We start from the raw sequence: 14,598 nt of genomic DNA, 5'->3' as shown, positions 1-14,598 counted from the left end.
CCCCCCCCCGGGCGGGGGGGGGGGGGGGGGGGGGGGGGCACAAGAATTTGGGAGGGGACACAGCCAGGACAGCTGACCCCAACTGACCCAAGGGATATTCCAGACCACAGAATGTCATGCTCAGTAGATAAAGCTGGGGCAAGGAGGAGGAAGGGGGGGGGGGGGGGTTGGGGGCAAGGGGGTTTGTCTTCCCAAGTCACCATTACGCAGCACTCCTGCTTTGCTGGACATGGCTGAACACCAGCCTGCCGATGGGAAGGGGTGAGTGAAGTCCTTGGTTTGCTTTGCCTGCACACCCAGCTTTTACTTTACTTAAGCTGTCTTTATCTCAACTCATGAGTTTTCTTCACTTTTACTCTTCTGATTCTCTCCCCCCTCCCACTGGGACAGAGTGAGCAAGCAGCTCTGTAGTCCTTCCTTGCCAGCTGGAGTTAAACCACAACACTCCATTTCTAAACAATCAGTTCTTTTACAGCCATTTGGAAACAGCAGTGTGACTCAAAACAAGTCAACTAATCCACAAACCTGCTAAGATGTAAACATTAACAATAAGATACAGTGACAATAAGTATTAAGAATAGCATGAGGCCAGCACAGCCAATTTAGGATCTCAACTGCTGATCTCTTTGGCTGGTTTGAATGCTCCAAGCAAGTTACTGCAGCAAAATAAACTAATAAAACAATTTTTGCTACATAGGATTAGATGAGAACTCCTGGGTCATCTGCTGCTGTCCTCTGCTATTTCCTTGCTTCTCCATATGGTAGGCCTACATACAAAATATGGGCAATTTCTCTTTACAGCACTCCATATAATTTGCAACCATCAGGATTTAAATTCTTCAGGAAGGTTTTTAGCTTCTGCAGTTCCACAAAGAACAGATGGGAAGTTTTCTAAAATTTAAATTAATTACAACTTTGAACAAATTAACTATAAAAAGAATAATATGTAATGAACACAGAATTTTTCACATTGATACTTTTATCATCAATTCAACAGAACTAATTCTATCAGCACATTTTCAGACTGGTAACAGTATTTTGTACCAACATCACTGGAGTCACTGGAGTTTAGGCTGCTGCTCCTGGATAGCAGCATAAAGCATAGCTGGGTTTCCCCGTTTGCAAACAAATCAGAGCTGAAAGATGCTGAAAGGAACAAACCAACTATGCATCTCTGCTGCAATCATCTGCTGCGAATTAGTTTAAAACAGTAATGAACATCTCAAATTTACAGTGTTAAAGGCTCTTAGAGATGAAGGGGCATTTTAAACCCACTGTTTCAGAGTGTTGGCACATTCAGAGAACCACCATTTTATGGCTTCCCATGCTGCTGTTCTCCATAGCTTTATCACTACAAACTGTGAGGACTGCAAACTTATTTAATTAAAACTTTAATTCTTGAGCACAGCTCTTCAATAATGAAAAGTAATAGGGTGGATTCAGCATGGAGCTCTGGCCATTTATATATTTAGGAATCATTTCACCAGTTACAAGCACCATTGAAGTAGAACATCAAACAGTACAGTCTAACACTGCTCCAGCCCAGAAAAAGCAGAACGCTTCACCTGAAACTCTAAAGTTTTAAAACAAGAAATATTGTCTGAATGGGAGGACAACACCACTATGCCAGACTTACTTTGTATTTTACACCTTATTAGCACTCATAAATTTGGTACACACCCTTTACTATTCACAGGCACAAAGCCACTCTGATTATATGCCTGAAGCTAAAAAAAAAAAAGCAGCACCTGGAGAAGCAAACCAGCATTGACTGTAATCACATTCCTCATCCCAATATGAATTTTCTTTATTCTTTCTAAAGGAAACATGCAATGATGTTAGATTCACTACTAACTCAGTACTATCTGCTGACTCACCAAACCCACATCCCATCAGCATCACGGGATTTCCCGGGGAGGTCTCCCTTCCAAACAGGGACTCCAACGTGACCCTAACTCAGCTTGTGAGATACAGAGGGAGGGGAGGAGGGAATGATCAGCCTGAGGGAGACAAAACTGTATCTTTCCCAGGTCACAACTGATACTAAGATTAGGAGGCATAGTAAAGAAAAAGAACAAAAAGCCGCTAAGAAAAGGTACATTAAGCACCAGTGATAAGGATGAAATGGCAAAAATTGCAGGAGCAGTTGCCTGAATGGGAGGTGAAGAACTGTGTCTATTAAAACAAAACAGTCCTAAAAGGTACTGCACAATCCTTGAAAGCTTTATGCCACACACTCAACATGCCCAATAGCTAAGCAGACCAAAGTAAAAGTAGCTGTTAAAGAGTCAATATACTCTGACATCCAGATCCACGCATTCAGCCACAAGGCCATTTTGGTTTTGAACACATTAAACCATCTCTTGCAGAGATTCAGTCGTGAGACAAATAAAGCAACCTCAAACTTCCAGAAAAAAAGAGCAGCAGAGCAAGACTCAGAGCCTTCATCCTTCCCACTGCCACCAGAACAAGGGCTAATCTGTGCTTTGCTGCAACTCACGATTCCCATTCGTCTTGGTCTAAAAAAGGAGAAAAGCATCAAGAGTAAATTTACCAAGAGCCACGTATACTTCAAATTATGATTTAGGTACTGAGAGAATTGGGACCCAGCTGGATGTTTAAATGAAGCTAGTATGGTGTTCACTCAGAAGACAAATTGGCATAAAAAGTACATTTGTTTATGACTTTAAAAATTTTAGCCTATTCAGTACTAGCCTGGCAGTTCTGAAATTTATTTACACGTATGGAGAATATGCTTTGAGCAGCCACTGGACAAGCATGAATCACCATGTAACCACCGACCAGCCCATAGGGAAAGCATGGCCACACATCATCTCTGGTAGGCTGCTCCCAACTGTTTTACCACCCTTTTACTTTAGTATCTCCTGAAGCCTTAGAGACTCTCTAGTCCCCAGAACAGCTTTGACCCCCCAGGGTCAACTACAAGCAGGTAGGACCGAAACCCAAACTGTTACTGAAGAACTTTCTTGCAGCCCAGTGAAACTGATTCAAACCATCAGAGCCCAAGCTTTACTCATAGCACAAGCAAATTAGAGCCAAATATTCAGAAACTCTTCTCAGAGTTTTATATTAAAGACTCATTTTCAAAAGACAAAGGATTTCTGCATCCAAATTCCTCCACTCTGGTCTTTGAAAAATGGGTTCACTATTTTGCAATTTATCAAAGGACTTCCAAAGAAATGCACATTGCCCAACACCTTGGGGAATCCCCATTTCCCCCCCACAAGGACAGTGTTGGTCTTTATCATAATCAGAAGCTTATTTGGACAGTTATCTGTTTTTACAAAAACCCTGAATATTGTTTCCAAAGACAGAAAGAACTCAAACTGATCAATTTGTCTTCCATTAATGGGGCAACTGTTACTGTAAAGTCAAATGACAGATGGGAAAACAGAGGAATGAAGTGGTTTCACAAATTGTGCACAGTGGCAATACAACCACAGAGCAGCACAGAATCAGGAAACCTCCTTTGGGTTTAGCAAAAGGAATGGGTTTAGCAAATGTCAAAGAGGGACAGGAACCAGTTTTTAATTGTATTTTCTAAATATGTATGCACAACTCCACAAACAACCCTCTAAAGAATGAGATATTTGTGCTTGAGAAAGAGGAGGGTATTTATTACGAAGGAAAACAGCACCATTTACTTGGGGCTGTTTCCCTCTGTATTTAAACGCTTCTAATTTCTTAAAATAAGCAGTGTTCTTCTAGGCATAATTGTTTCTTTTCAATCAGGCACTTAGTGTTTGCAGCTATCAAATTTGTTGCAGCTGTAATCAAATGCGATGTCTTGGGAAGGAAAATCTTCACCTACTGTTAAATCTTGCTGCATTACACAGCACTGCTTCTGCAGCAACGGAGTCCAGAGTCCAAAACACCCTGGTGCTCTCCAGGGGTTTCTAACTGAACTTTGCTTTTGAAAAAAAAAAAATTAACATTAAAACTCTAGAAATTATAGATAAGGATTCCTAAAAAAATGCATTCAACATCAGCACATCCCTCTTTTATACAGCACTTTCATTGTTAGGACACAAACACCATGAATGAAAATATAATCCCATCAGAGAGAGAAAAACTGAGGCACAGTACAAAAACCGTGACTTGAAAACATCAGTATAGCAGGACGGACAAAGTTAAAGTGAGAATCCAGTTCCTTCCTGCTCCTACTAGAAATCCACTGGACAACACTGTCCTAGCCACAGCAGGACAAGACCCAAGCGAGAGCCCTATGCCTTCTACAGATTTCCACACTGTTTAAAGAAAACATCTGTTTAGCAGACTAAGGAAGTATCAGCTATCCCTCTTGGGATACAGAAAAAACCCTTTTCAGTTCCATGAACTCAATCAGTCACTGCTCTTCTTTGTGCTTCAGCTTCTCATCTTAGCATTATCCGTCCTCTTCTGTCCTTGTCTGCTTGTTCTTTTGTCCACATCCAGAGCACGACATTCAGACACTGGGCTCCCAGGTCAGTGCAACTGGCACACTGCACCCTTCTCCGCCTCAGCCCCATCCTGCACAGCCAGCACTCGTCCCACTTGCAACCCCTGCACAACCATCCTGTCCCAGCCAGCTACCGAAACACCCCCAACCTCAGCAGAAGTTGTAACCCACAACGGCAGAGCAGAAAGAAGTTTTATGCAAGACACTCAAGCCCTGACTGCTTCCTTAGTGTTTGATAAGCACTCGGAGAGTCTCACAAAGAAGGACCTGTGCAGCCTTGAAAAGCATAGTTTCGTTAAGCTCATCAGCCTCAGTGGTTCACAGCACTGCTCTCTAGTCATGTATGATAAAGAGCAGGTTTGGCTGTGTTTCCTTAAATCCCTTTCTATTTTTCACACCCTCAGGACTAACAAGGCAGCCAAGAGGTAATGGTTTACAAAAAATAATGTAATTAGTAAACTAAAAAAACCCCTGCTATTCATCATGAACAGTTATTAGCATTATTGAGGAAATGATGTGGAATTTATATCAATTTTCATCTTATTGTAAAGACTTGCCCAATTTATTTAAAATGTCAACTTACTATGTATTCATCAGATGTGCGGCAGCAGTGATTGTAATTAATTTCACATTGTAGTCTAGGCATGTGCCTTAATATTAGCTTCACACATCTTTCAGGCAAAGCAATAAATGGAAGCACTGGTCATTTTTGGTCATTAAATCTTCAGGAGTATTTTTCACACGAGGCTGTCAAGATTCACATCCTAGTAAAATTCTAACTTAGATTATTTATAGCTGTCTTCACTTCGAAATGCTCCTGCAGTTGAAATGAAATGCAAGACTCCACAACAGCTGGTTAGGATTTTTGAGAAGAATCATTTAGTCATAAAAGAAGGGAGAAAATCCTACAGTCTGAGGGTGAACAAGGCTAATTGTGAAATCATGCTGAATTCAAGGGACAGTTTAACACAAAAAAAAACAAATTTAAGGATGCTAAAAGCATGAAAGCACTTCATTTAAATATTTTCTAAATTTTGTGTTCTGAAATTGAGCTTCATAAGAACTGTCTATATTTAGTAGAAGAAACAAGTAAAAAAATTGCCTTCAGATCAAGGTATTATATTTAAATGGAAATGAAGTTTTCTCTCTTCTTTCAATTCAGCAAGAAAAAGCTGACAATTTTTCATTCCCAGTCATCCTGCACTGGTTGCCCTCTTTTTTTCCAGATCATCCACTTAACAACAGACAGGTATTCGTGCCGACCTAATCGTGTATCCTCTCTTAAACCGTGGTATTGCTGTGGGTTCTCCCATATCCACAATGCCATACAGTAGCTCCTGAATGCTGCATGTGCATTCACAAAAGCAAATTTCTAACAGCACGTACGACAAGGAGCCATTCTGACCTTGTTTTGCAACTTGGAAGCTGGGAACCCAGACTACATGACCAACATGAGATCAGGCAGAACCATCTGCACCACAGCTGGGAAGAAAAACCAGATATTTGAAGCTGTGAGCTGGTGCTCTAAACCCAGAGATGCTGCACCCCCAGCACCATTATCCTCAGTCACAACTGTGTCCACTCCTTGAGACATGGCTGGGCCAGAGGAGGAGAACATCAGCCTTTCTGTTTGCTCTCAACACTGTCTTCCACAGCATAAGAAGGAATATAAAATCCCTACTGTTTACTGAGCTTTGAAACAATATTTGGCATCTAGAGAAAAATCACAACAAACAGTAAGAGATTGAAGAACATGAAGAATCAGACAATGAAAACAGACAGAAACAAGCTGGCAACACACACCAAACTAAATGAAGAGAGATGAGGAAGTCAGACAACGAGGAAAAGAGGATTAAGGAAGATCTAGCAACCAGGCACAATAACATATAATGAAGTCAGAAAACCACAAGCTCAAGAAGGAATCGTCACAGCACAGCAATCCCAGAGCTGGCTATTCCTCAAATCCCACTGTCACCTCTGGCACCCGCCTTACCTGGGGCTTGAAAAAAGCTCTGCAGACTTTGAGAAACTCCACTCTCCCTATCTGTTCTTAAAGCATCTCTAACCTCTCATAGTGGAAGTGTTATTTAATAGATTCTACCACCACTGCACACAACCTCTCCCTTTTTTAGCCAGTGAAATGTATAGCTGAACTGTATGTCCTGAAACAACCAGAAATGAAGAAACATATATCCAGGTATGAGCAGGAGATGTCTGTGCTGTTTTCAAGAAATTGCTTGTAAAAGATCTTATCATGCAGGCATCATACCAACTAGATAAGCTAGGAAGATGTTTACTTTGATAAAGCCAACCTCAATTTATGTATTTCCCAGAGGGTCAGGGTACAGCAGAGATCAGTGTAAGCACAATGTTTTTGTGTCACTTTGATACCTCCAACTACGTACTTTCTTCCTGTCCTCCTTTAAAAAAGTTCCCGAGATCTTTTCTTCCGATCTTAAACTTCTGTTTCTTTTGGTGCATTTCCCAATGATTGCTTAAAGGAAGGAGGAGAATAATGAACATGCTTTGATGGCAGATCATAAAGGAGCCGTTTACTGCAAGGACTCTGATGCACCGTTCTGTCTTTAAACATGAATTATTGAATCACAAGCTATTCACTGAGTCATAGATTACCAATGAACTGAAACAGCATTACAGCAGCAGCGTGCCCCTTTGATCAAAAACACACTTATATCCTCCTTTAGTCTTAGTTAACAACAATCTAAATAGCAAGCAAGTAGCTTGTTTTGAGGCAGGCTCACAGCAGCACTTTTAGCAAGGCTGCCCCCCTCTCTCTCCCTCAAAATGAAGCTTTCATTTACACCAGTGCTCTGTGTCACTCAGTAGCTCAGTTTAAGTACATTTCTTCTTTTTCCCCTGGAGACACACTCAGTTACCTGCTTTAAAGTCTCCTAATCACCAGTCAAATAAACTTCAGATAATTTAAAAAACATGTGACTAAAGGGCAGCCCTGGAACAAGCCTCTCTACAAGACAACCTGCTGCATCAAGGTAATAAAAAAAACATTAGAAAGTGTATAAGTACCTGTGTGTAAATGCCAAAAAGTGAACTCTAAATGTCAAAAAGTACAAACCAGCTGTATGTCCTCTATCACACAATTTGGGAGCGATGTCCTCTCATGTCTACTAGCCACAGTGACTGACATGTTCCAGCACAGATTTTGCAAACAGGCAATGGGATCTGCCTTTCCTCACCACACTGTTGAGCTCACCTTTCCTGACAGCCACCACACACCACCAGCCAACAGCAGCCCCACTAGGCACTTACCCTGTGAATAAACAGAGCACGATCTCCAACCGAGATGAACGCCATTGCCTAAGCCATACTGAACACCTGGTAACACACCAATCACTTCCAAGAGTAATAAACACATCTTAGTGTCACTGCTGCCTCAAGGAAGAGCAAAGGTTTTAATCAGAAATTAGAGGGTATTTAAACAGAACTCCCCTGAACCGGAACAATTGCGAAGTGCAGAAAACATTGAGACACTACAACATCCTCTAAATGAAGGCATCTGCTTGGTTTAACGTATTGGGTAATTGGCTGGTTGGAGTCATTACCAAAAATTATCATTAAGGCTAAAAACTTCTAAGGACTCCAAAGAAAACCATTTATGGGGATACAAACAACATTCCAGGTTCAATAATCAACATAAATGTAACTCAAATTTTAACATGGTTAATCTGTCGTTTACCCAGCAGCACCAGGTCATATTACAATCATGACTCTACTTCGACTATAAACAGTTCTTTCACATCTGATGACTTCCACTGTCCAAGATTTTCTGAAGCTATCAAACCTTCACATACAATCCTTTACCTCCACAACCACCAAATACTAGACATAATTTATGACAAGTTACACAGGAGGTGAATTGAAGGACTTAGGGATGAAGGTGCAGGGAAAATAACAAATAAGCAAAGAGAATGTAAAGAAAAAAATGCACTTATCTGAGCATCCTATGCACTGCTCTGCAGTCCCCCAGCTGCAAATCCCAGTGGCTACATGGGGCACTGCATTTGCTGTAACCCTGCAGATTCCACTATCAAATCCCGCATTACCTTTCCTTCTCAGTCATTCTAACTTTGCTGTTAAGAGTAAGCTTTTAAAAAAATGTTTTGAGCACAGATGCTGAGAGGAAAAAATACATTACACTTGGAAAGAATCAGCAATTTGAATTCTGAAAAAATGTATAATTTGATCCAAGAACCAGGCACTCCTGTCCTGGATTACGTGTCTGCATATGTATACATCCTGGTATAAACTCTGCACCTTAGTTTCACGTCCTACCATAAGCCAAACACAGCTACAATTCAAGACAATTACTGAACTGGGCACACTTACCTTCATAGTTTGCCTGGAAGCCTTGAGCACTGACCGCATAATCGCTCACAAGCCACAAGGACAGCACAACACCCGTACTCACGATAGGAGCAGGCAGCTGGAAACCCGTTAACCTGGAAGAAATCAAGAGGAAGGTTACACTCACCATTTCTGCCTTTGACCTGCTCGCAAATTGAAGAGTGGGGCAGCTGCCACTCTGGCTGATATGCCACAGTCTGAAGCGGGGAGCTTCAGAGCTAAAGAAAACAGACTGGTACAGCTTGAATTCAATAGCTGTTCAACAACTGCTGGGCAAACCCATCCTAGGCTTTAAACACTTTCTGGCTTACAGGGTAACTACTAATGTATATCTTCATTGACTATATTTTAAACCCGTCTATCTGCTTCACACCTTGTTCACTAACAACATCTGCTCTGCAGCGCTCTGCTAACCCCAGCACTGTGATCTCAGAGCAGCCACTGAGCCCTTCAGAATAACTTTCCCCATCCATGAAATGGGAGCAGTATTTAAGATTGCTGAGCGAGCCCAAGACATTATTCAGTAACACTTACAGCACGTTTCAAGAACCTCGGAGTAAGAATATCCAATACAGGTCTGAAGCGTTATACAAGCTACATTAAATTGAACACTAACTAAAATAGCATAAGAGAACAGGCAAAAAAACCTGATGCTACCGATTAATTAAAGACCATCAAGGTGGCTGTCTTCAGACTCTTTGTTGTGTAGTTTTACAATGGATAAGGTTTGAAGTTTCTAGGAATCCTCCCCAACCCCCACCCAACTGTCCCTGCAAGAACAACCCAAGGATAGCACTTTTTCATCCTACACCCTAATATCTAATATGTACCACAGCGAAGATTGGGATGGTTAACACCTCTTTACTCACTGAGGAAATAAAAGCCCACAGACACAAAATTGTTTGCACTAGATCATCTAGCAGATACACTGCAGGAACTGCCTGGAATACAGACACATGCCCACAAGTCAGAGTAGAAAGAACTATATAAAAATTGGACAAGTCTAGTGAATAGACCAAAGACAGCACTGCAAAAACCCACAGCCCAGGTGCCTTGCCCTCCCACCAGCTTTCCTTACAGACTTAGAGCTAAATGACAATTGTCAATTTTGTTACAAAAGTCTGTTTAGTAATGATTTTAAACTTGCATTATTAGATCCCAAACACTAAATCCCTGATACTGTATTGACTCAGCCCAAGAACAACTAATGTATGTTTCTCACAAACAATTACACAGTTTTACAACTTAGAAGCCTTCTCCTTACACTTGGCTAAGATGATTTACATGATAGATTTACATAAGTAACATTGTTTTAAAGCAAACTTGTATTAGATTCTTGCCTGCTATTATCAAGGACAGAAATTCAGATGCAATCCCCGTTGCCTGATAACTGTCCTAAAAATCAGACTTTTACAAAACCGCAGAAGCAGCAGTAACTAAAGGAACTCACTGCTACTCGGTATCATTTGAGATCAAGAGTATTCAAAAGCTGGATCAAAAGGACACAAGTAGCACGAGATAAACAGGCTACGATAAGAAAGAAAGTTTAAAGCTCCTTACGCACATACTCAGAGGTTTATCCCACATCTTTTTATAACAGCAGCTAGTCTTTCTTACAGAGGGCAAAAGATCACTTGTGATGCAAAGCACTCTGACTCCTTAAGAAATACTTGTAAGTACATATTTCATTCAGAGTATTTCCTCTCCTCATATATTATGTGGAATGAAAAAAGCACCCATAGAACAAAATCAACTCTTTAATTCTGGAGGCCACCATCCTCTCTCTGACCATGAGATCAGGTACTAGTGCACTGCAATTTCCAGCCCAAGCAATTTCTCCTTGAAGTGGCCACCAGTCCCCTGGCAACTTCCAGAGACAGTGAGTGAACTTCCCTACTGTTCTTACTCTGGCCTTAATTTAGTAAACCTAAGTATTATTTCAAACAGATTGAACTCTGACTACTGAAAGCTGACATGCTCTGTCCAAGAACCTTATTAAAGCAAAATTTCCAGTTATTGGCAAAGTTCACACAGTTGCCAGCCAATGATGGCAGTCAAGTTTTAATGTCAAAAGTACTCACCCACTCTCAGCATAAAATCCGTTGTCTGTACAAGCTGGAAGAACAATTGCTCCCATTTATTAAAAATAAAAGGTTCCAGGATTTTTAAAGATTCAAAATAGTTTTACTGTGCACAGAATGAGGAAGAGTGCCATAGTTTTTATTAATTTATTTTGCAGTTTAATTAAAATAGCTTACTGAAACCTTCATGCACTCAAAAAACCCAGGAAATGCAGGGACCAGTTTTAATAAAAACATACAATGGACAGTAGAACCTGTCAATTTTTCTTCCTCTAACCACCACACAGTGTTTTATCATTATCCAGGAATTAGTTAACAGTAGTCTGTGCTTTTTATATCCCAAGTAAACCTGTTCGCTCTGAACTAAGCTTTCTGCATCATGGATTCTGTTCACGGTCTATGTATTAGGAGGACCCCACTTTGCAGATGTTGCTTTTAATTCAGGGCAACATTTACGTGTCTGCTTACCTGGAAGCAAGTGCACATCCCATAGGAGTCAATGGGAATTAAGTCCTACCTGAAGCAACGCTTCCCGTAAGCATGTATTCGTATTTTCTAGTTACAGGGCCTTAAAAGAAAAGGATGGCTTGTGCATAAGGGCATAAAATTGTAACTGAGGGTTTGTTCTCAGTCTTTCTACAGATTCCACACTGACTGAAGAGACAATTTTCATGGGAACCTCTGGGCTTCCTAAACCTCTAAAAATTAATAAACCCAACCATCTCTCCAGGCCCTTAACTTCAGAGGTTCATTTCTGTCTATCTAGTGTCCCTGGAGCAAGCAGAAGAAATTGGGCTGCCTGACAGCACAAAAGGTGACCAAACACTGTCTTCCCCGTCAGATCAAACAGCCTTTCTGCCCACAAAAGATGAAAAGTGCCCCTATTAGTGCTAAAACTAAACTTATTCGGAAGGAAGCAGGAAATACTGCTTCAATAAGAAAAATATCTATCTATATAGCAACTCCTACCCTCTGTGCCACTAATTTCCATATCTCCTCCTGCAGTGAAAACCTGCACTAGAAATGAGATTAAATTCCTCCCATTCCTGACTGGAAGCAGCTGCAGTCAAAAAAAAAGTTATTCCTCCTCTTAAGCCTTCAACCAACACACTCAATTCAAAACTTTTCCTTCTTCTGATGTCCTCATCTCCTCCAAGCAAGAGCTCAGGCAATATCCTCTTGAAGAAACAGTAATTTAACAAGGCCCACGCTCAAATCACTCCTGTAAAACCTCAGCAGTCCTGTTCCAAAGACACAGAACAGCCAAGCTTGGCAGGACACCCTGCCTTGTTTTGACCTGGCTGGTAAACTGTCCTCATGCCTTCCTCCCTAAATCTGCAGCCCAGGCAAATTTAAAGCATGGGGATCAACATGATGATGGCAGACAGAATATGAAATCATTCCCCACTGGCCTCATGCATTAAACAGTAATTCTGACATCACCGTTATTTAGTGTAGCAATAAATATATATATATATACACACACACACTAATGAGAAAGAAAAGCAGCAAACTCTGTTCCTTGTTTTTATTAAGGGCCATAACAAGAAGGTGAGGGTGGTAATAACAGCACGAATAATCCTCTTCCATTTCTTCTGTACCTCTGGCCAAATGGATTATTGAGTGATTATCCCCTTAAGTTGCTTGGAGCCAACACTGATTGTGTGAGATTTTCAATGTGTTTTTCATTGGCTTAATTCTGCTCCTACTGTGAGGAACCCAACTAAACCAGTGCCAGAAATACCACTTCATAAGCTTGCCCTTGCTTCACAGTACGGCAAAAATCAATATACCAAAACAAATCAACACAGAAATCCTCTACTCTATTTGCATTCTTCTTCATTCTTTGCCTCAGGTTTGCCAGCGACATTGCAAATATTTCTGGTGCATGGCTCCCCATTTGAAGCAGAACAGCAAAATCTGCTTCACAGAACAGCTTTGCTGGAACTGATGCCAGTAAAAACTAGCTGCTGTTGTAACCACCACCTCTTTACAGGTTCTCCATAGCAGCACGAGCACCAATGCCCCCCTCAGCATGCCAACAGCTGCTAAGGCTCAACGCCTGGACCATACATTGGGGTCTGGGTGTGCTGCTCTCCACTCCTCATGGAGCCTAGCTGTCTCGCCTCTGTGATATATCACCATCTTCCCTAATGCCACGTCCTTCCCCAGTTGAAAATTGTCCCATCCGCCTATGAAAGGAGTTGTGCACCAGACAAAGACCCACTGACTGCTCTGCTCAGCAGGTGCAACCCACAATTGAACGCTTCTTTTGCCCTAGAAAAAGAACAGCTAGCCAGGACAGTCTGCATCTCAGTCCCTTTGCAAATGCTCTCACCTCCATCTGTTGCATATTATACTGTTCCACTGTATCAAGTACAACTATATCATATACTGTGACGCAGGCTCCTATTTTGGAGTGCAGGTGCCATAATTAAAACAGAGCACATTATTTTTCTGGTAGGATGCCCACCATCAGCTCAGGCTGCAATCAAAATAGTTATTGCAGCTGGCAATCCAACAGCCTTTAAAGCATAAATGCTAGAGAAGTGTCTCAGAACATCTAATGAAAACGCATTGGATTGCATCGTTTAACCCAGCATTAAATTACACTACACCATACTTCAGTGATTTTTTCCTGCATGTAGTTTAAAGGCACCTGTTAAAGAAAATTTCCCATCAAATGAACCACTCTCCTCACTATATACAGTTTAAATGACATGGTTCTTTAAGTGCTAGTCTGACACCCCTAGACTATCCCAGGACAATATTCAAGCTAAGTCAGGTATAAGGGACTGTGTTAAGAAAACAACAGCTCAGAGTGAGACATGCCCTTTGGAGCGGTCTTTGGAAAACAGTCTGGAACGAGCAGGTGAGTCCTCTTTCACACTGTGCACCCAGCTAACAAGGCAGCAGCCAACCTGAAGTCATTTGAAAGGTGCATTCATGAAGTATTCAACTAATCCATTATCAACCAGGGCCAACAGAAAGAGCCCAGTAACTTCCAATTGACTTTGAATCAAGTTTTATATGCTTTATTCAGCTAGACAGCTGGCTCATGTGCACGTAGAAATGAGGAAACTCACTGGCTTCAGTAAAAGGCTTTCTACATGTTCAATCTTTCCTCTGAAAAATGGGTATGAGATGAGTGATAATAAGCAACATTTACAACTCCGTCTTGATGAAAAGGATGCATAAGCATTGTACTCCAGCTGCTGCAGGAAGAACACCTTCAGAAATACTTATGTATGTCTAAAAACTAAAGTCTTAGGGGAAACTGGAAACACAGACACATGCAAAGTCAGCAGTCACTCACAGATGTCCTCCTCAAGGCTGCTTCATGGAATGTATAGAATAAAAGAACAAAATGCAAGAGATCGGGGAATTTACCCACAGCAATCCATCCCATCTCAGATCTCATTACAGGTAGCAGATTTTTTTCTTTAAAGACACAGTTGCTGGTGGGTGTAGGGTAAAGCAGTCTATGGGGGGGGGGGGGGGGGAACCACCATCTTGTCATTCCTATTAACATCTTTGTTTTAGAAATCATCTTTCATCCTGAAGGAGTTTAATGTCTCCTCCAAATCATGGGCCAAATCCCAAGAGAATCACCATGCATTTCAAATATTACCTTACAAAGCTAGCAAAAAAGTGACTCTGTAGATGCCCTAGGCA

The 14,598-nt window shown here is 41.3% G+C and overlaps 1 protein-coding gene across 1 annotated transcript in view; it reads right to left on the bottom strand.

Moving 5' to 3' along the window:
- CSMD2 (CUB and Sushi multiple domains 2) overlaps positions 1-14,598 on the bottom strand; it is a 307,074-nt gene that overhangs the window by 250,531 nt on the left and 41,945 nt on the right. Inside the window, exon 3 of the mRNA XM_010576319.1 lies at positions 8,825-8,937. Within this exon, the coding sequence (XP_010574621.1) occupies positions 8,825-8,937 (113 nt within the window). The remainder of the gene's footprint in view (positions 1-8,824; positions 8,938-14,598) is intronic.

Source organism: Haliaeetus leucocephalus, unplaced genomic scaffold, assembly GCF_000737465.1.
Source record: "Haliaeetus leucocephalus isolate CR32 unplaced genomic scaffold, Haliaeetus_leucocephalus-4.0 Scaffold517, whole genome shotgun sequence".
In the NCBI taxonomy this organism is placed as follows: domain Eukaryota; kingdom Metazoa; phylum Chordata; class Aves; order Accipitriformes; family Accipitridae; genus Haliaeetus; species Haliaeetus leucocephalus.
Note: the sequence above shows the minus strand (reverse complement) of the source record. Positions and strands in the feature narration are given on the sequence as shown.